Below are 22,341 nucleotides of genomic sequence, written 5' to 3' on the forward strand. Positions count from 1 at the left end.
ATTGAAGTGACTCTGCAGTCCCAGTCTGGAAGCACAGAATCTAGTGGAACGTAGGCATTGAAATTGCAGTTTTGTTGTAACTTTGAGTCTTATTGTGTGAAGTTGCTCAGGACTTTTGATGGCACCTGGCTTCAGAATTTGTGGGGGCTTCATAACACAAGTCTTGCCAGTGAGTTTTGTCAACAGCTACAGCTTCTAGTTCCTTTAGCTCAGGGGTGTCAAACTTGTGGTGTTACATTGTCATCCCGTGATGTATCATGACTTTTCCCCCCTTTGCAAAACTGGGGGTGGACATGGTCAGCATGCGATGTATCCGGCCCGTGTGCCGCAAGTTTGGCACCTTGCTTTAGCTGAATGTCCTCTCTTGCATAGTTGACTTCAAGGTCTCTGCCCAGATCCAGTACACTGTAGAGCAAGTGGAAAGGCATATAGCAGTCATCCATTTTGATAATCTAATGATTAGATTATCTCGCTCTGATAATCAAGGACTCGGTGCTAATGGACTCTGCAAGATTCAAGACCTCCAAATTGGGGGAATGATCTTGCCAAAAAATGCCAAAGATGGAGTAGAGAGCTCACATGAAGTTTATTCAGTTGTTTAATGTGTTCATGGTAGAATCCATGACTTACATCCATATAAGAGGGTGGGATAACTGCAGCTCTGTAGACTTTTAGGTTTGTGGAGATATAGATGTTGTGTTGATTGACCACCAGTTCACAACTTCCCCTGGTGCCTGGCTGATCTCATTGATCCTGGAGTTAATTGCCTTTCAAAAACAACCCATACAAAACACACACACACACACACAGAGAGAGAGAGAGAGAGAGAGAGAGAGAGAGAGAGAGAGAGAGAGAGAGAGAGAGAGAATGGATAATGTTCTACAAGCTTGGTATTTGGCATGAGCTGGTGAACAGTCTTGTTCAGGCTGATAGTCAGGACAAAGAGCACAGCAACTTCTGAGAATTTGTTCAGCATCAATTGTGAATCACTGTATTTGTGTGGAAGCACTTTTTCCATGCATTTAAGTGATTAAGATCATCCAACCAGTATTCGATGCTCACTTCCTCCTTTAGATTATGGCCAAAATATGACAGCATTCAAGTTAAAAACAGATTGAATAGGATTGGAGTTATCACAAACCTTCTTTTATCCCCATTGAAAATGGCAAGTGCAGCTGATTTATCACCATCGTAAAGAACCTGTCCTGTTATTCTGTAGCAATAGCATTTATACTTATATACCACTCCACAATACTTTACTAAGTAGTTTACACAGCATATTGGCCCCCAACAATGTGGGTCTTCATTTCACCAACCTCAGAAGGCTGGAAAGCTGAGTAAACCTTGAACCAGTGAGACTTGAATTGCCAAATTGCAGTCAGCCAGCAGTCAGCAGAAGTAGCCTGCAATACTGCATTCTAACCACTGCGCCACCTGGAGTAATTGAATCAACTTCATAAATTTCCTTAGGCATTCATAACATCTCAGGATAATCCAGAGAGCCTCCCTGTTACAGTGTCAAATGCCTTTGTCAATTCAATGAAGATAGAGTGAAAAGGCTTCTTCTTCTCAATGCAATTCTGCTAGACTGACAAGACAGACAAGGTATAGATTGGAACACCAACCTTAGCAATGCACCCTCAACTTCTGATGTTGGAAACGTTACAGACCAGCTAATTGACTTACATGCCACAAGGCTATCCAAAAGGAAATTTTAATTCCATGATGCTTATGCTATTCTGTTTTAGAAACTACGGTACGAGCCAATATACTGTTGTTTATGTATTCACCTGTTACATAGTATATGCAGTTTACAGATACACATGTAGGATTCAAATTAACTTTGACTCTGACTTTACTTTGAGATGTTTGAAGTAAAAAAGTATTAAAAGTCTGAAAGTACATTGTATTTTGTCTTATCATTACATTATTCACTTGGCACCCTTTTAACAGTGTATGTGAGCATTGTACCCGTATTTACTCAGAAATCTATTACTCATGTTCCTTAGCAAACGAATGTTGGTTCACAGAGGTATAGCCATTTACAATATATCAAAGAACATGATTGTATTTTTATTGATTTTGCTTTCTACAGTTATCATTCATTGACAGATAGATCTTATTAGAGTACATATTTGATCCTAAATACCATTTGGAGTATCCAAATTATCTAAAAGGGCTGTTTGACATAATCGGGTCAGGGAAGAGCTTTTTAATACAATTACACATCACTGCTTGCTATATTATTTATAATTAAAAAGGGAGCAAACCTTCTGCCTGGCCCTCTTTTTTATCTTTGTTGCTGAACCACAAATGAATAAATAAATGGCTGGAGAAAAATCATTCTTATAGGAAAGAGAATTGATGATGTAGCAACTTCTCTGCTCCGTATTAGTGAGTTCCTCTATAAGCAGTATTGGATGTTCTGTTTATTATGCAATCTAAAATAAATCTACCCCCCCCCCCCAAAAAAAAAGACTAGAATCATGTAATGTTTTCTTTTGAGTTTTCCACCATGTGCTCTAAGTGATGGCTTTGAGAGATCTGGAGAATTTAAGCTGCATTTTAAAAGACACTTAGATTTGAAGTTAAATGATTTAATGCATACATTCAGTTATTCAATATAATATTGGTTTTTCTTGCTCATAAGTAAATTTAGGAAATTCAATGCATTTTGAGACCTTTGCAGGATAGATAGAGTTGTCTTTATCTTTTACCTACAACTATTGTCTCAGTCCCCAACATATAATTGTACAAAATGGGGGGACAGGGCAGGGGGACACATATTTAGTTGAAAGTTCTTTTTTTTAAAATGTACATTGCAGAGTTCTGTACACACGAATATAAAGCACGGGGGCAAAACTTTTCCTTCATAATGTTTTTGCTCTAGATCAGGGGTATCAAACTCGCATCATCACAGCATCCTCATGTGACATATCTGAACTTTTTCCCCCTTCCCTGAACTGGGCAAGGGCGGAGACAGCACTGGCCCATGGGCAGTGAGTTTGACACCCCTGTTCTAGATAATGCCCATTTTTGAGTCTTTAACTATTCAAATGTATACTTCCATTGTACATATAATTTTTATAATCACCATGTGGTACATAAATTGTCAAACAATAATAATACTATTACTTTGAATACTATTGGCATACTGATGTAGCAGTTATCTGTACATCCTTAAGCTCCTTCAGCTAGCTGGTTGATGTCAAGAAAATATGAAATATTTTGTTTAAGTAGTTGCAAAAAAACCAAGTGCTACATATATGCTGTGCCCCAAACTGCAAAATGCATGTCCAGAATGTGGTTGGCCTCTTTACCTTCTTTGAGGAAAAGTTCCTAAACCCTTCCCCACAATCTCTACTTCACCCTCCCAGGCTTCTTAGCATTCCATCTACATTTAGTTTCTTCTAGGAAAGAAAATTTTCTTCGTATTTCCCTTAGGGAGACAAGTCGCAAATTATCTATATTCTTTTTCGGTAGTTTAGTTGGGCAGTAACATCTGCTGCAGGCCAAATTCTCCACCAGGATGGGTACTGATTTAGTAAGCAATGCAAGGCTTTATAGTCTGCCTGAATGCTTATACAATTGGAGAATAGAGCATCAAAGATGGTAAGGAGTCTGAAGGCTACATCCTCTGAAGAAAGACTAAAGGAATGAGGTGTGTTTAACTTAAGGAAGAGAAGACAAGGACACAGGAATAACAGCCTCCCAATATTAAGGGCTGTCACACAGAAGCAGAGATGGATTTATTGTCCATAGCTAGCATCTGAGGGTAGGATAGGAAGGAATGGGGAGAAGCTTGTCAGAAAGACCATCAAATCTGGTAATAAGGAAGCATTTCCAGACACAGAGAACTATTAAGCAATGGAACAGCTTGCCTGCTGGAATGGATGATCCATTATTGAAGGTTTTCAAGAAAAGATTGGACAGACACTTGTCCAAGTTGGTACAAAAATCATGGCTTCGGTAGGGAGCTGAACCTGAAGACACCCAAGATCCCCTCCAATCCTATGATACTAAGAAATATTTTCAGAAAACGTATTCTTTGTTTAGAAAATTTCCATGTAGTTTGTTAATTCCAGGAATACCTTTACAGAAAATGCAATTACCAATTAATGAGGGAGGATTCAGTTTTCCTAATCTGGAACTATATTATTATGGTTATATATTGTTAAGTATTAAAAAATGGAAGACAACAATGGGTGTTAGTTTTTCCATTTGGGCAACTTTGGAACATTCATACAGTATATAGTACCTCAGTTTGGATGGACACTTTTAGGATCTAAATATATTAAAATATTGATATTTCTTGAAACAACTACATCGATTAGAAAACTGTAGAATGTGATGATTAATTAAAGAAAGGGACTCAAGCCTTTTTTTCCATGCTAAATGGGAAATCCCAAATTTTGGGGAATAGATGATAATTGAAAAAGTTGGATGGAAGCAGGGATATTGACTTTGAACTAACAGATGAATAATGACAATGCTTTTAACATACTCATCTGCCAGATGTAAGTAATGGCAACATTTACAGATACATTTATTAACTTTGTTTGAACTAGCAGCTCCTGAGGTCCTCCTAAATCCTTTAAAACTCACACTTTCTCTCTCTCTCTCTGTCATCCATCTATCCATCCATCCATTTATCTATCTAGTTTTATATCTGTATCCATCCCATCCATCCATCCATCCATCAATGAATGTGGTTTCAATAAATCAATTTGATATGCTCATGTGCTTTGAAAAAATAATTTGGGGGAATTTAAAAGGGATTTTCACAGAGAATTAATTGAACACAAGATGATTTCAAGACATAATTATTACTTCTACTGCTTCATTGAACAAATGCTGTTTATATTATGATAGGATGAGAACTTTCATAACAATTATTAAAAGTTATTTGTAAAAAACAGTATTTTTTTTTAATGGAAAAGAAAGGGAATGTTTTTCACTATCTGGAATCTGTTTTACAGGCAATATCAGTATTACTAAATTTAATTCTATAGACAGTCTATCATTTATATATGTGCAAATAGCAGCAAAATGATGTCCAGGATTAAACCATTATTATTCTCCCCCCAATAAAAATAAATCTGCTACCAGGCAAATAATGGGCCTACTTATCTATTATGTTCAATGTTCAAAGTATGCAATTAAGGGAAATTAATTCATCGTTGATATTTTTTTAAATAGGAGATTTAATCTTGCTTCTCTACCAGGAGATACTGCAATTGAAGAGGGGAGTATAGAGGAGAATTAAAATAATTATCATTGACATTAATACACAATAGCTTATTCCAACATGATGCATGAGGGGGAGCCTCTCTCTGAAATACTTTGTATTCATTTATCAAAATATGTATTGTAAAAGAATTGGACATCTGAGGCTTTGCTTCAAAACAAAGTAACAAAATAAAAGAAGAGCCTTTTCAGACCTTTAAATTCTATTATCAATGCCAAGTTACATTTATTTGCTTGCTTGAGACAACATGATTCATTCTGCTGCATCAGAGGTTACATTTGATTTTGCTCCAGAATCTGGAATGAATTCGCACATGACAGGAGCAGCCACATTTATTTTATCTATTTATTTGCTCTTTCCAAGTTTAAAGCAGGAATCAAAAGGACCCTGTGCAGTTTAATGGAAACTAAATCTTTCCTCCTGCATCTCCAGTTTGGCTAACTTTAGATTACAAACTTGAACTAGGATAAAAATAACAGTTTTGATCAAAGAGAGTCTAGCTAATTCCTATCAAATGCAAAATGTAACGAATCTCATCTTCTCCCTTCTACAGAATGCACCAAATGTAGCTTTAGTGACCACACTGACCTTAAGGCTTAGGTTACAACTGAAAACTGAAACCTTTGTGGAATTTGTAACTGTTTGTTCTCTTTTAAAAGTATTATACAGGATTGTTGGTCTACTGAGACCCTTGTTCAAAAGTGCTTTTAATGCTTCCTGCTTTCTTTCTGGAATACTGCATCCAATTCTGGTCACCACGATGTAAAAAAGATATTGGGACTCTAGAAAGGGGTGCAGAGAAGAGCAACAAAGATGATTAGGGGGCTGTAGGGTAAAACATAGGAAGAACAATTGCAGGAACTGGGTATGTCTAGTTTAATGAAAAGAAGGACTAGGGGAGACATGGCAGTGTTCCAATATATCATGGGCTACCACAAAGAAGCGGGGGTCAAGCTATTCTCCAAAGCACCTGAGGATAGGACAAGAAGCAATGGGTGGAAACTAATCAAGGAGCCTAGAACTAAGGAAAAATTTCCTGATGGAACAATAAATCAGTGGAACAACTTGCCTCCAGAAGTTGTGAATGCTCCAACATTGGAAGTTTTTAAGAAGATGTTGGATAACTGTTTGTCTGAAGTGGTGTAGGGCTTCCTGCCTAAGCAGGGGGTTTGTCTAGAAGACCTCCAAGGTCCCTTCCAACTCTGTTATTCTATAGTCTGTCTATAGCTCTCCAGGTCTCAACCATTTCCTTTCATAGACATTTTATTTTCCAAAATTAGAGGTTTCTACTCCTGAATGTATCCTTTCTTGCTTTGTGACCATAGTTGTAATATACACCTTTGTATATAGGTGTAATATATTCACCTTTGATTTGATTCTGGAATTTCAAAAAGAATTTGAATGCTTTTACTCAAAATAAATGAATGAGGATGGGAATTTTCAACTCAAAGTATTCATAATTTAAGTATTTGATCTTCTCTTCTCTCCTTATCTTCTCTCTGTTAATCAAGTAAGCATATCAGAATAGATAATGAAAAAAAATCATGTAAGGAAAAGGGAGAATGTGAGAATAACTTGTCCTTTGAATGATAGTTGAATGTAAAGTATATTATTTGTACAAATCTCATTAAACATGCTGGATTTTTTTTTCATTCCAGAAAGTATGCATATGTCTGTGTTTTATTTTGTAATAATGGTGCTGATATACATTCTCCTTTCCATTCAACATATTATGGAAATGCATACTGACACCTACTGGAATATTTATATGGCTGAGAAGACGGGATATCGTTTTCCTTTACCAAAATATCTTTTATAAGCCATTTTTAAAATTTCTTTACCATAATAATGCTATTGTTCCCCCAATGTTGCTAAATTCTAGGTTGATTCCTTCATTCACCGTGTCTTAATTCAAGAAAAACAACTTTATCTTCATGGTGTTACACTTTCCTGGATGTGCAAATTAAATGTTATGATAATGATGTTTTTCTTTTGATATATCTCTTAAACAGTACAGATTTAAAACTTAGTTGCTAGCTGTACCCTTAGGACTATATTGAAGAATTTTATAGCAAGTAATAGCATTGAGAAGTCTTAGGACATATCATCAAGTTCCAATGCACCTTCCTCCAAAACTTTCAGCCAGGGGTGTCAAACCTGTGTCATCACAATGGAGTCATGTGACATATCACAACATTTTTTCTCCCTTTGCTAAACCGGGCGTGGGCGATGCAAGTGTGTGACGTATCTGGCCCATGGACTATGAGTTTGACAGTCCTGCTTTAAACCTTTAAGGTGTAATGTCTTCTTTACTATATAAATGGAGAGTAAAATATGGCCAACAGTGACAATATGTGATGAAGGTAGTACAGAAAGGCAGCTGGTTAGAATGCTTAAAATGCCCAAACATGTACTCGATCCGCAATAATTTGACAAGTGCTTAGAAAAGAAATGTAATCTGGTTTCATACAAGGCTGTGTTTCTCTTTTCTACATGAAGTAGTTTGATATCTGATCGGAATTTAATCAGCATGAGAAAGAGAAAGGAACTCATTCCAGGAAGTCCAGTCAACAGGCCTTTTGCCAGAAAGTTTTCTCTATTCTCTTTTTCCCCCTAATTGTTTTTTTTTAACTATATTAAATTCTTTCAATGTGCCTTAATGCTCAAGGCGATTTATTTTTATGTAAATCAATTATTCATTAAGAACGGCACCACTCAACCCATTTTAATCTATATTAAAAATGGGTATGGAGGAGGGGCGAACTGGATTTCCTTGTATTATATTTGGGGAAAATGTGATAATGTTATACTTGCATGAATAAAACTTTATTTAGCTTCAAACAATTATTTTCATGGAGAATGCTAAAACTCAATATTTTCTCTGTTTTAAAATTGTACATATTCTTAAGATTCAGCTTTAATTTATAATTTTATACATTTAGGTGGAGCTTTTTAGCTGGGGCAGGATAAGAAATAAGGACTAAAATGAAAGAAAAGAAGTAACTAAGTTTAAGGGAAAGAAGAAAGATTTCAAATAAGTTGCATTATGTATAACAAACTCTGTTTCTGTATCTAAACAACTTTTAAATATATTTTAATATTCATTTACATTGAGGGGTATGGGTCAGAGGTGGTATTCAACAAGTTCTGACCAGTTCCGACCAAAAGCGGTATTGGAAATTTTGAGTAGTTCGGAGAAATGGTAAATACCACCTCTGATTGGACCTGCCCTCATTTATTCTCTGCCTCCAGAATCTCAGCTGATCGGGAAGGAATGGGAATTTTGCAGTAACCTTCCCCTGGAGTGGGGAGGGAATGGAGATTTTGCAATATCCTTCCCTGCCACGCCCGCCAAGCTGCACTATGCCCACCAAGCCACACACACAGAACCAGTAGTAAAAGTTTTTGAATCCCACCATTAGTGTGGGTGACACATTTACTATTACAGTTATTATAGTGTTTTTGGCAGTTCTTTTAATCAATCCCTGAGCTTGAATTCTCTTAGCAGGCATCTGTCTTTTGGCTAAAGAAAGGTTTAGTGTTAGTTGTGAGCAGATTCTACTCATATTTTCTGAAGAATCATAGCCTCGGGGCCCTTCCATAAATGTCCTGCTCGTTGTCTTTTTCCTTTAGTAGGTATTTCAGAAATAACTTTTGTGTTTGATGTCATTGCGTAAAGGTCGCACACTTAGAGACCTCAGTTGCAGATGGAGGTTTAACAGAAGGGCCATGCAGAATCTAACCCAGGGATGTCAAACTCAATTTCGTTGATGACTGCATCATGGTCATGTTTCAGTTTGGGGGGCCAGGGTGGGCATGGCCAGGGTGGGTGTGGCCAACTCAACATCACTCGTGTCTGGGGGGCCTGTGGTGGCCCAAGTGCTCTGCCAGGGAAAACGGGCTCCCAAGCTTCGTTTTCAGCTATGACGGCTTCCTCAACTCTCTGCCAGCGAAAACAGAGTGGCCCTCCCAAGCTCTGTTTTCACTGGCAGAGGCACTGCGGGCCGGTTGTTTTTTCCAAGGTGGCACTGTGGACCAGATCTAAGCACCTCATGGGCCAAATCCATCCCCCGGGCCTTGAGTTTGACACCCCTGATCTAACCCCAAGTTTCACCTGGTATATATCCTTTTAAAATATTTCTATCTTGCTTTCCTAATTCAGAATACTTTCACTTTCCAGAAATGAACTTCAATATGGTTTGTATGTATGTATGTATATGTGTATATGTGTGTGTGTGTGTGTGTGTATATATATGTGTGTGTGTGTGTGTGTAATATATGTGTGTGTGTGTGTGTTTTAAATTTGTGCTGATAAATAAATAAAGGGAGACTAGTATAGATCTATTTCAAGCTATTTAGCTCTCATCAGCTAGCCATACCCTTACTGGGATTCGAACCTGTGCTGTATTGCATCTTAGGCAAACGTCTTAGCCATTATGCCACAGGTCTCCTCCTTATCAGCTGAAGCCAGGGAAGAAGGTATATATTTAGTGTCACAACCCCTGGTAAGCCCCAATTATGGGAGGAAGCTAACTGCTTCCATAATCTGTCAATCGGCTCGTCACAAGAGTCCATCACGACAGAAACCCAATATTTTTACTGTTGCCTTTGTAAAGGCAAATAAAAAAACAACAACACATACATACATACATACATACATACATACATACATACATACATACAATGAATTTTCAGACAGTTGTTCCACTGTTAAAGCAGTAGAACACTATAACAATAATAGAAAACATTGAACAATTCAATTGTTGGACTAAAGGTTCTCAGTGTCTCTGTGTGTGTATCTGTCTGTCTGTCTGTCTCTCTCTCTCTCTCTGTCTCTCTATCTCTGTGCGCGCAGATACCAAACTCCAAGGCCTTTGTAGATGAAAATTAACTCTGAATTTAGCTTTTGAATTTCATAATTGATTATCCTTTTTTAAGTTGAGAAAGCTCAAATGTTAAATGGTGGCCTCATGATTTTTCAGCGTTGTTCTTCAGCTAAAAGATGTTAGCAATGATTGAGCAATAGTAGATGGGGTTGTTGTTCTATTTACGAGTACCTCAGAATGAATAGATATATATTTATCTTCTTTCTCCCCAGTGGAGTACTTAGAGAAGCCCCCACAAGAGCACATAAATGCATGTTTTGTTGCCTCAGAAGAATGACTTAGCTGTTCCAATGAAAAACAAAGACTTAAATAAAGACCACATTAGAGGCACTTAAGTGAAAAGCTGGAAGGAGAATCTAGTAATGTTTTGCTACCGTCCCCTCCTCCCCTCCTTGGATGCATTTGATTAAACATACACACATTTATATATTTGCAAAGATGCTTCATTATTATATATCATCTAATATGTAGCAAAATATAATTAGGCTGCTTGAATGAAAAATAAAATGGTGGGGTTTGCCATGCCACATTACGGTCTGCCTTTTAATAAAGTTTTGTAACTTTTGTATACTCTTTTTTTTTGTAATGGAATATACAGTGCTGTTTAATTTTTTGTTTATAGTCAGGGGTACCATGCTAGAAATAGTAGTATATGTGACTGATATCTTATTTTGAAGGCTGTTCATTTTTTGGGAGTATTATATTTATCTTTTTCCTGATGATTTAAAATCCTAGAAGTGTCATGGATTACAAACCACTCCATCAGATCCACATGGCATTATCCTGAGTATATATTGTACTGTACTTGATAAATACTGCATCTATCTAGTAAAATAAACAGTTTTCATAGGAAACATTTAGCCTATAAAGCATCACATGTTAAGAGTATTTTGGCATATTTGTGAACTGAAGGCTTCTGCAGCTAAAGTAGTAACTTGTAAACAACTTCACAAAGTGACTAGAATAAAATTAAATAATTGAAATTGTGACTTGGAACCATTTTCTATTTATGTTTATTATGTGTATAATTCTATATTTTTCCACAAAGTGTTTATTTTTTTTAGAACTGAAAATATTTAGAACTATTTTTTTTCCTATAGTCGTATTAAAAGTTAAACTTGGCTGTTTAACAGACAAAAGATACATATCCACAGAAATCATTTAATTGAGAAGTTGCATATTCTAGCATGTCTGATTCCTAAGATGTATTCCAATGGGCTTTCCATACTAAACTTCCATAAGTTTTTATTATATATTAAAAAATCAATGTTAATGATTAAATTTGCTTGAAACTGTTTGTTAGCACAGCATATTCTCAATTTCCCCACTTTTGGTCCAAAAGCAACCACTATTATGGCCTTTTAAGAACTACAAAGAAGATAGATTTTCATGCTTTCCTATTTTGAGTTGTGGATGTGAAAAACTACTTTCTGACCTTGTATAAAATTGGAAATGAGGGTTCGGTACATATAGTCTTGATTGTAGGTTGTTACTAACAAATTTACGAATTGCTTTTCTAGGAAAAGCCATTTTAATATATGTATATTCCAAGGATGCAAAAGTTATATTTAAATTTTATTTTATTTACTTTTTTTCCCCAATATATTTTCCAGCTCATAGGTCATATTTGACCAACTGCTTTCAGACAAAGACATGGTACTTTGTTGAACTATTTAGGAATCAAAAAGACTGCCTTAATTTAAAACAAGGAGTCTTTGTTTTAGTTGGTGACTGTCTTGTGAAATTTTTCAGTTCTCAGCGGGTTAACCAGGGAACGGGGCAGAGTCATAATTGGCCTATTTAGAGTGTTTTGCATGTGAATAGTGTGTTAGTGAAGCATTACTAAGTCTGTTGTGAGTGACATGGTGATTAGAATTTAGATTAGGGAAAACACATTCTGTACTTTATCAAGTACAGTAATTAGTTCAGTCAGTAAAAGTTGATTACAAGTAACGATAAAGTTAGATTTTTGGTACTTAATTTTGAAATTTCTTTATTAAATGGGAAATTTCTTCATCATATAAATGGTAGTATCTGCACCTGTTTTATTGCATATCAGAAAAATTAAAAGAACAATGTGTTCGGTGCAGAGTATAATCAGGGGATTTATATATTATGGGTAAGTTGCAATGTAGTTATAGTAATAGAATTTTTAGAAAATGTCAGTCTTTGGTTTTTCCTTGTTACTGTGCTCAGATTCCATTTCTTCTGGATTAGTAGTAACTTGTCCATTCATAAGTAAGTACGTTTCGTATTTCTGGATGCTCACATCCTTATTGTAACAGTATGATATTGAAGTAGCTTGTTAAAACAACTTCTGTTCACTATTTTCTCCTCGATCTCTGTTCCTTGTTCCAAATAATGTAGCCAAACAACAGCTAATTTCAATAAAACATATATTATTATTATTATTATTATTATTATTATTATTATTATTATTATTATTTTGACTTCTTCTTCAATGAACATATACTTGATTGGCACATTTTATATGGTAACTATAAGCCACTTTTAAAAATAGTTTTATTGGACACAGACACCTTTTTTTAGAATGATTATCTCTTCACAATGAAATCGTTTGGCAGTTGCTCATTAGTATTAGACTAAAAAGTTAAATCGAAGAACACAATATATTTGATTCATTCTAAACAATTTAGAAAAACAAAGAGCTCTGAATCTTTTGATAATAAAGTTTTTAAAAATACTCATCTGCTGTTTCCTTTAAGCAGAAAAAAATAAAAAAAAATTTAATTAATAATTAAATACGCAAAATTTCTTTTCAGCAATAGTTAAATTGTTCTCTATTTTTTTTTAAAAAAAAAGACTGCTTTGTAATATTTAAAACAATCGTGCTGAAATGCATTTTGACTGGCTGCTTGCAACATTTTTTTTTTGTTACAGACCCTTACGTATTATTGGCTGTTAATTTGAATCAGCATATAGAAAAGGAAACAGGGGAAAAGTTAGATATAACAATACTTATTTTTCAAAAATCTTTTAGCAAAGTCTCCTTGGAGGTGACATGGAAATGGGCAACCCGGGAACTCTTTCTCCTACCAAACCTGGTTCTCAGTACTATCAGTATTCTAGCAATAATCCGCGAAGGAGGCCTCTGCACAGCACTTCTGTTGGTGAGTTACTTCCTTACATTTCTAATGTGCAACTTCTACTGAACTGTCTTATAGAACTTGATAAAGACCTGCTAAGCTCAGTGCTAAATCACAGACTGTGAAGGTCTGAGGCTGCAAAAATGCCTCTCACCCTTCCCCTGTTATCTTCCTCTTTCAGAAGTACAAACAAAGAAAGTTCGGAAAGTTCCTCCGGGTTTACCATCTTCAGTAAGTACTCCCTTGTCAATTTTCTATTGGTATTTCTATTGTGTCTTTAAGTAAGCGAGGTGCCATTGGTCATGTTGCTAATTTACAAATGATGTCAATGATTGTCCTCAGCGTTTTAATCGTTGTTATGGATAGATGAAACAACTGCATAAATTATTCTCCTTTGACCAAAAATAAATTGGTGATGGGCGATGTTTTGGATAGTTCTATCAGTATCCAACTCCAGACAGAATATGCATCAGTTTCACAAGCTGGTTAAATTCTTTGTCAGTGTTCTGATGATTTATGGATTTGCATTTTAAAAGAGATTTGTGAGGGGGATTTATGCAACATTCACATGGGTCTGAGCCCAGAATAGAAGGACATCTTCATTTTTCCAGTGAAGTTTCTGAATTAGAGCTGTTAACTATATTCTGTTGAAATAGCTCTCTCGCTGTGTGTGATTCCAGGTGTCAGCCTGTAGGCTTCAGGTATTATCAAAGGGATTCTAGGTTATAGAAATAAATTAAAGCATTATTAAACCCCCAATTGTCCTATTTTCACTATTAACAAATGACATGTTTATGAAGAATTCGGGGCAAGTATCCTAATTAATTACTAGCATAGGTTTAAATTATTTGGCAGTAAAAAAACTATATATAGATAAAGAGAGAGAAAGAATGTATAAATTAGGGGTAATTAATTCCCGCAGAAAATAGTGGTCATCCGTGTGTTGTTCCTTGCATATTATTCTTTTAAAAAAAAGACTTACTCTGAAATAAGTCAGACTATCTTATATTTTCAGTTACCTTGTTGATTAATTTTAAGCTTAATCTTAAAACAAATACATTTGGGGACATAGTTTTAAATCTAAATAGTGAAATACTGGATTCTTTTATTATTCAAGTATGGTGATGTCAATTTGAAATGGTGATGGCACCTATTTTACTTAGACATATAAGTTGTACTTACATGTAGAGATAATTATAAAGTTGATGGGGTGCCAGATGAATAATATTTTATATTGCAAAACTATTTGTTTTGATTTGGGATTCTGCTCTTGTCTTACTGAATAAAAGGATACATAAAATAAAATATTATTATTTTACAACTACTGATGTTTAGCCAATTCTTATTATCTCATATTTATCTGATGCTTTCAGCTGTAAGCATTCTTCAGTATCTTAGATGTACTTGCTAGTATTCCCTGAGTGTAGTGAACAGTTAAAGGAATGAAATCATTGTTTTAAATTCATACATGAATAATGGTGTAGATTTTTTAACTTCCACACATCTGTTGAAGAAGAAATACTCCGAAACTAAAAATGATTAACAGGAAAATTGCTTAGCTTTCTTGACTGTCAGGCGAAAATTCAGGGCAAAGAAATTGTGTGTGTGTGTGTGTGTGTGTGTATAAATTGTTGGTTTTTTTATGAATATTTGAATAGAAGTTGAACAGCATTTGAAGTAAGAAGAAAACGTAATATACTTGATACTTTGATTTCTAATCATTTTTAAGACAACCGCAGATGAAATATAGTTTGCAGCTGTTCTTATTTTGCAAGAAGCCAGTAAAAATAACACGGATATTATTAAAATTGCTATAGAGTACATCATCAACATGTAGTATAAATAAAATGGTTTTTTTAAAATTAAAAATCAATATAAATAACATTCAAATGTGTAAAAGGTAATGTTATATTCTGTTAAATTTTTAAAAATAATTTTAATAAATGTTTTTACAGCAGATTTTTTTAGAGTTTTGTTTTGAAAATATATTTGCTTTGGAATCTAATTGTTTGCAGACAATGCTGTTATAACTTTAAGAATGCTACAAGGTTCCTAGTTTTCCATGAAAAAGAAAATATGGGATGGATTGGGCAATTTGATTAAGGTGTTCAAATATTTTGGAAGAATGTTATTTAAAGAAGTTGCTAGAACTTTGCTATTGATAAACTCTTTTGGAGTATTTCACATGTAATTATTTCCTAGTATTACTTTAAAACAAATAAGAGCATTTTATTCACTACAAAAGAAGTATGCTGATTATAGCTTTAGATTTCTTTATGTAATATATATATATATATATATATATATATATATATATATATATATATATATATATATATATATATATATATATATATATATATATATATATATATATATATATACTGAGAAAAAAAGAAAACATTTTTCCACTGATGATAGATAGATAGATAGATAGATAGATAGATAGATAGATAGATAGATAGATAGATAGATATTTTTACTGTGATATACAGTATATTGCATAAATAAAGAAAAAGAGATTCTGGTAGTTTGATAATTATTTCCCTTTGTAAACTGTAGCAAATTATGTTTTATGTATCAGTAAATGGCTGAGGTTTTGAAAATAATAATACAGCCTGTTGTATAGCACAATGTATTTAAATAATGCATTTTGTCACATTGTAGTATACGATGCCATTATGTTGGATAAACAATACACATTGTAAATTGACTAAATAGATTACACTGTAGTTTCTTGGTAGATTGGAAATGAAGTGAGGATTTTTTCCCCTTAAATTAAAATAAAATCAATCTTTTCATTGTAAAGCAAATTGGAATTGATGATTCATACAACATATCTATAAAGGGATTTAAGAACTGTGAAAACCTGTAGATTTTTAATACATTTGTTTGATGGTAAAAATGCACATTTCTATATTTGTTTGTTGCTGCAGGGTTTTTTTTTCTCATTTAGATCCTGGGTATATTTCAAGCGGTGTCTTTCATTTGGCTAAGAATGCAAGAAGAACTGTGAGGTCACAGGCCAGTGGTCCATCTAATATTTATCCTCTAACATCAGTCAATTAATAGATAGAGTCCAGCATCCTTTAACATCTAGTAGCCAATCAGATAAATTTGGGAACCTTTCTTTGATTCAAGAGGATAATGTATAGTTATCAGAACTAGCAGCTATTGATAGGTTTCCTCCATGTGTTTGTTTAGCCCCTTCTAAAAACTTCTAAATGAATGGCCATGACCACATCTTATCAACTTTAATCACCCAACTTTGTTTTTTATAAAGATCCCTAGTCATCCTTGCATTTAATTTAATATAAATGAAATTAAAATCCTGACACTGGGAAAGAGGGGAAAAAAGCTTCTGTACATTTTCTCCATCATAAATTATTTTATATCATCTCTTTTCATTTTTCAGATTTGGTGATCATCACTATAAATATTGTTGGATGCAAACTGTACACAAAGCCATTACTGCATTTTCAGTTTTATTTCAATCCTGTTTTTTGCTATTCCCAATTGTAAATTTTGCCGCCTCCTGCTTCTTCATTACTGGCTGCTGTCCAGCAAGGTCACAGTTTCACTGAGTTATCCACCTTTTCAGATGCGTTTCTGGATCATTTAATGCCAGTCCTGATTTCATTAATGAATGCATGAAATTTAGTTGTTTGTGCCAATGAGCATGAATTTATGTTTGCTTACATTGAACTACATTTGCTATTTTAAGGACCATATGCAACATTTGGAGGCATCTCTTAAAAGCTGTTTGCCATTTCCTTTTGATTTTATCACCCTGAATAATTTGGTGGTGTCAGCCACTTTGACTTCTCTTAGCCACTCGAGGTCATCCATAGACAAGCTAAGGATCACCTGTTCTAGCACAGATCCTTCAGGACCCTTACTTGTCATATCTCTCTTATGTAAAAATTCTCAATTTAATGTCTTCTTCCTGTTGTTCACCAATTTCCAGTCTGTAAAAGTGTCTGTTTTCTTAACCTCTCACTGCCGATTCTGCCCAGAAACTTTTGAACAACTGTAAAGCTGATTTCTTGAAGCACCAATCATGTATGGATGGGAAATGGAGAAGCACAGATAACTGCAGAGTAATATCTAACTTATGCCACAGTATTCTTAGATCCACAGTAATTTCATCAACATCCATAACAGTTTCCTTGATGAATTATCCAACTGTGTATCATTTGAAATAATATGTAGATTTTTTTCCAGAAGTCATTACTTCTCTGGCTATTTTAATATGCAGAAATAGGACCAAAATATCATAGATCTCTCTGTATCTCAAGCAGATCCAGGTTTATTGACTAGTTTAAGATTTAATTAGTATTTGGATGGGAGAGTTTCAGAGCAATTGGGTAAACTGGGAAGTTGAAAACAAACATACCAGGAAAAGGCAAAAATATTTTCACGAAAAATAGCAGGAGTCACCTAGTAGTAAATAGAAGGCCTTAGTCAAACTTGGCTAATCTTACTAAACTAAGCAAAATCATGCTACATTAAAAACTAAGTAGAATAGTATCAGGCAGTCCTGTGACAATTAGGCTAGATTGGGAACTTTTTTTAAAAAAATCCTAAAGGTGACAATGAGAAACCAATTTTATGTTGTTACCAAGAAATTAAAAGATGCTTGCTCCTGGGGAGAAAAGCTATGGCAAATCTAGACAGCATACTAAAAAGTAGAGACATCACCCTGCTAACCAAAGTGTCCCAATCTAGCCCAATAGTCAAGGCTATGATTTTTCCAGTTGCAATGTATGATTGTGAAAGTTGGACCATAAGGAAGGCTGCGTGCCAAAGAATTGAGGCTTTTGAATATGGTGCTAGAGAAGACTCCTGTGAGTCCCTTGGATTGCAAGGCAATCAAACCAGTCAGTCCTACAGGAGATCAACCCTGACTGCTCTTTAGAAGGCAGATCCTGAAGACGAAACTCTAAATACTTTGGCCACCTAATGAGAAGGAAGGACTCACTGGAAAAGAACCTAATGCTGGGAAAGATTGAGGGAAAAGAAGAAGGGGACGACAGAAATGAGGTGGCTGGATGGAGTCACAGAAGCAGTTGACGTGAGTTTAAATTGACTCCAGAGGATGGTAGAGTACAGGAAGGCCTGGAGGAATGTTGTCCATTGGGATCACGATGGGTCGGACACGACTTCACAACTAACAACAACAAACCAGAAAATCTCTTAATGGATGCTCTCCTGTAATAATAGGACTTGAATTCAACTTGAAATAGAGCTTACCTTTTAAACATTTCTCAAGCTGACCAATGGCTAGGGAAGAGGTTGCCTCAGTCAGACTTTTAAAATCTAGCTTTCACAAACGTTGGCAAGTAACTCTTGGGTCATCCCTCAGCTAGCCTAGCCAATGGTGAAGGATGAGATGAATATTATCCTAAATTGCTCTAACCAATAAATCCAATATGTCCAATAAGAATATTTTGAGAATTGAGAGTGAGATTTTCTTACAAGACTTGTTCATAATTTATATTATTTAAATGAAACTGTAAACTGATTGTCTTGAAAACAACTGTTTAATCAAACTTAGATGTAACCTTCATACTTTAATAACAATTGATTCTATGAATTTATATTTGAATTATACTTGTTTTCTTGTTAACTATCCATAGGATAGTTGCATACTGATAGATAATAACAAATTTATGTATCAGACATATATGAATTGCCACTAGTCATATAGCTAACAAAATATTTGCTCTTATTGCCTATAATCCAGAAAAATAACAGAAATGGGTTACCAATTCAGATGGAAAAAATCACTTTTCATAAAGCATAACATAAAAAAGTAGACGAATACTATTATAAATATTTTAACACAATGTGCACTTTGATTGCAAGAACTGAAGTGGCATAGGGTCTGAAGTGGTGTAGGGTTTCCTGTTTAAGCAGGGGGTTGGACTAGAAGACCTCCAAGGTCCCTTCAACTCTGTTATTCTATATTCTAATTTATAATGATCTGTATATAATCTGCTGTAGTTTGTTGTAATTGTAGCTCAGTGGTGGGTTGCAGGCAGTGCGCCCCAGTATGGGTGTACCGGAGCCTGCCTGGAGCACTGGATACAGTTCCGGTACAGTGTTCCGGAGGGCCCACCTGCCCGCCCAAGCTCCTTACCTGTCCTTTAAGCCTTTGGCACTTCTGCGCACACATATGGCATGTACGGCGCATGCATGATGATCCGCCGAGCATCTGAAGTGTCACGGAGGCTTGCGGAGGCGTTGCAGGCAGGTACGATGCATGTGCATGCTGCACGCGTCCATGTGGGTGATGCCGGGCTCGTTCCAACCGGTACAGAACACACCACTGTTGTAGCTATTCATGTTATTTATAGCACAAATTTTTCACTTAACCATAGATAAGTATAAATAATTATAATCTGCATATAACCGACAATTCAGTTTAATAGATTGAATCTTAATTTATGAGATTTCAGTTTAGCTCAGTTTACTGTGATTCATTATTTCAGTAGTCGCAAGCATCTTGTTTCACTTCTCCAAAATATGGGATGAATTTCTACCTTCAGAATCATATTTCCTAATTAATGGAATGTGATCAACAATATATGACCATGCCACATAATCTCTAAAATAGAAACTTCTGGAATAATGTGAGCATGCTGGATTAAATTTGTGCTTGGTACCAATTGTGGAACATTGCCCAAAATATATCAAACCAGAGTGGTACTTCCCTTGCTTTTAGAAAATTGCATTTAAATTGGTGGTAGTTTCATGTTGCATTCCCAAAAATGATGATAATGGAAGAATTAGACATAAATTTGTGGGAAATTGTGTAACATCTGACTAAAGATGAGGCAAAGTAAAAACATTCAGTTACGTGGCTTGAATGAGGGTGAGATCAAGACAAGAGAATACAGTAAATAAGTGATTGAGCAATTCTGCTTACAACTTAAATCTATTCATGTGGGAAAGGAATGAATATATAAAAATGTACTTTATTATTTATGGTCTTGGTAACAAAAGATTGAGAAATAGAACAGTGATTAGATGTTCTAAATTTGGGACATACAAGTTACTTAGAACAGATCTTGGGAAATACAGACATGGAAGGGAAAAAAAAGAAGTGAAATAAATGAGTGCAACTAGCATCATTTTAGGAAGATAAATATACCCTGTTTCCTGGAAAATAAGACTTCCCCGGACAATAAGCCCAATCGGGCTTTTGAGCGTATGCGCTAAAGTAAACCCTCCCCGAAAATATTGCAACACAGCAGCAGCCATGAGGTGGCCACGCTCGGCGCCTCCTGCACCTCAGAAATAATAAGACCTCCCTGAAAATAAGGCCAAGCGCTTATTTCGGGGATCAAAAGAAAATAAGACCCTATCTTATTTTCGGGGAAAACACAGTATGCAGTATATATTTTGTATGATAAAACTATTGGAATATACATGTAGTCTTTGATTGGCTGCTGAACAAATGGTCATTCAGCAAAGGTACGGTGGTGCTAAACAAATGGTAGTCATGAATACTCCTCAGAATTTTAGCTTTGTCAGCAATTCCACAATCACATGATCAAGATTTGGGTACTTAGTAACATTCCTGCAGGCTATTCTTCCCTTTCCCCCCTCACCTGCCTATCTCTCCTCCGCTCCCAAAATTTGGCAGCACCCACCATTTCCACTCCACAGCACTTGGTCCTTCATTTCTGTTGATGAGTCATGCCTGGCCTGGCCTTTCATGAGCCATGTGGTGGTAGCAGCTGGTCTTTTTCCTGAGACTACAGATATCCTTCTTGGGCCTTGCATAGCTTCAGTGTCTTGTGAGGACATTTGAAGCCCTTTCATAGCCAGCAAATACCTTCTGAAAGGCTAAGCAAGGCACACCTTGTCAGCAGTGGGAGGAAGAAGATATCAAAAGTCAGCTTAGAACGGTAGGCATCGTGGATCACAGAATGGCTACAAAAGCAGAGTTGCAGGGAGACAAGTGGATGGAGGAGAATTGAAGTGGGCATGAATGCAATAATGCAGAAGAAACATGAGGTCCTTGTCTAACGATGCCACAGTCTTGGCCTGTAACAGTATGTGGGGAAAACCTTGGGAGATGGGGCCAAGTGATGCTGTCTAGGGAATGGTCAGATATAAGGCAACTTAACTTGCAGAAAGAATATGGCAAATATCTCAGAAGGGACGCTCCCAAGCTTCTCAGATTGTAAAGGCAATGGTGGGAGATTTGTACTTTTAGAGTTGCAAGATAGCACTAGCACTTATATACCGATTCATAGTGCTTTTACAGCCCTCTCTAAGCAGTTTACAGAGTCAGCCTATTGCCCCCAACTATCTGGGTCCTCATTTCACCGACCTCAGAAGGATGGAAGTCTGAGTCAACCTTGAGCCAGTGAGAATTGAACTGCTGAACTGCAGCTAGCAGTCAGTTGGTAGCCTGCAGTACTCATTCTAACCACTGTGCCACCTTGGTTCTTGTTCTATTTAGATTCTATTAACATAACTTTACAATAAATTAGAATTAGCTCATCTGCTCACTTTTCCTATATAGTCTACCTAATAAGGCTGTCTTGACTTAATGACTACAGCTGGGGCTACTGTGACTTTGTTGTTGAACCTAAAAACTTCTTTTCTTAGTGACAAAAATTTTGGTCCCAGTTAGGATTAAGTAAGGATAAACCTGTCTTAAATCTGAACCCAATGAATGGAAATGGATGTAAAGAAGTCTGCTAAGAACCAGAGAAGCAAGAATTGTATTCCAGAAGGCCACAGGATTGTAAGACGTTATTCTAATTGGTTGTATGGGGGGAAAAAAGAATGTTTGCTGAAAGAATGAGGTGAAAGAGTTTGTGGATGGGGAAGAATGTACGCTGCAGAAAAGAGCAAGGAAGAGCAATTATGGGAAACCACAAAGTGATTTTGAATTTGTTTTGGAAGTGGATTAAAAAAAAGTCTAAACAAAGAGGAAAGAAACTGAAAGAGAATTCTGCAAATAGTGGTTTAAAAATTTGTACGGGAATGATGGTGGTACATTGAAAAGTGGAACTGAAGCAAATGCTATAATTGTTAGCAATAAATGTGGAAAGAAGGTTGACAAATGGTAGACAGCAGC

At 35.7% G+C, this 22,341-nt stretch overlaps 1 protein-coding gene across 6 annotated transcripts in view; it reads left to right on the top strand.

Moving 5' to 3' along the window:
* Positions 1-22,341, top strand: part of LOC116506122 (transcription factor 4) — a 420,496-nt gene that overhangs the window by 241,419 nt on the left and 156,736 nt on the right. For all 6 annotated transcript variants that reach the window (XM_032213768.1, XM_032213769.1, XM_032213765.1 and 3 more), the window contains 2 exons: positions 13,136-13,265; positions 13,423-13,472. In XM_032213768.1, coding sequence (XP_032069659.1) covers positions 13,136-13,265; positions 13,423-13,472 — 180 coding nt within the window. The remainder of the gene's footprint in view (positions 1-13,135; positions 13,266-13,422; positions 13,473-22,341) is intronic.

This window comes from Thamnophis elegans, chromosome 3 (assembly GCF_009769535.1).
Source record: "Thamnophis elegans isolate rThaEle1 chromosome 3, rThaEle1.pri, whole genome shotgun sequence".
In the NCBI taxonomy this organism is placed as follows: domain Eukaryota; kingdom Metazoa; phylum Chordata; class Lepidosauria; order Squamata; family Colubridae; genus Thamnophis; species Thamnophis elegans.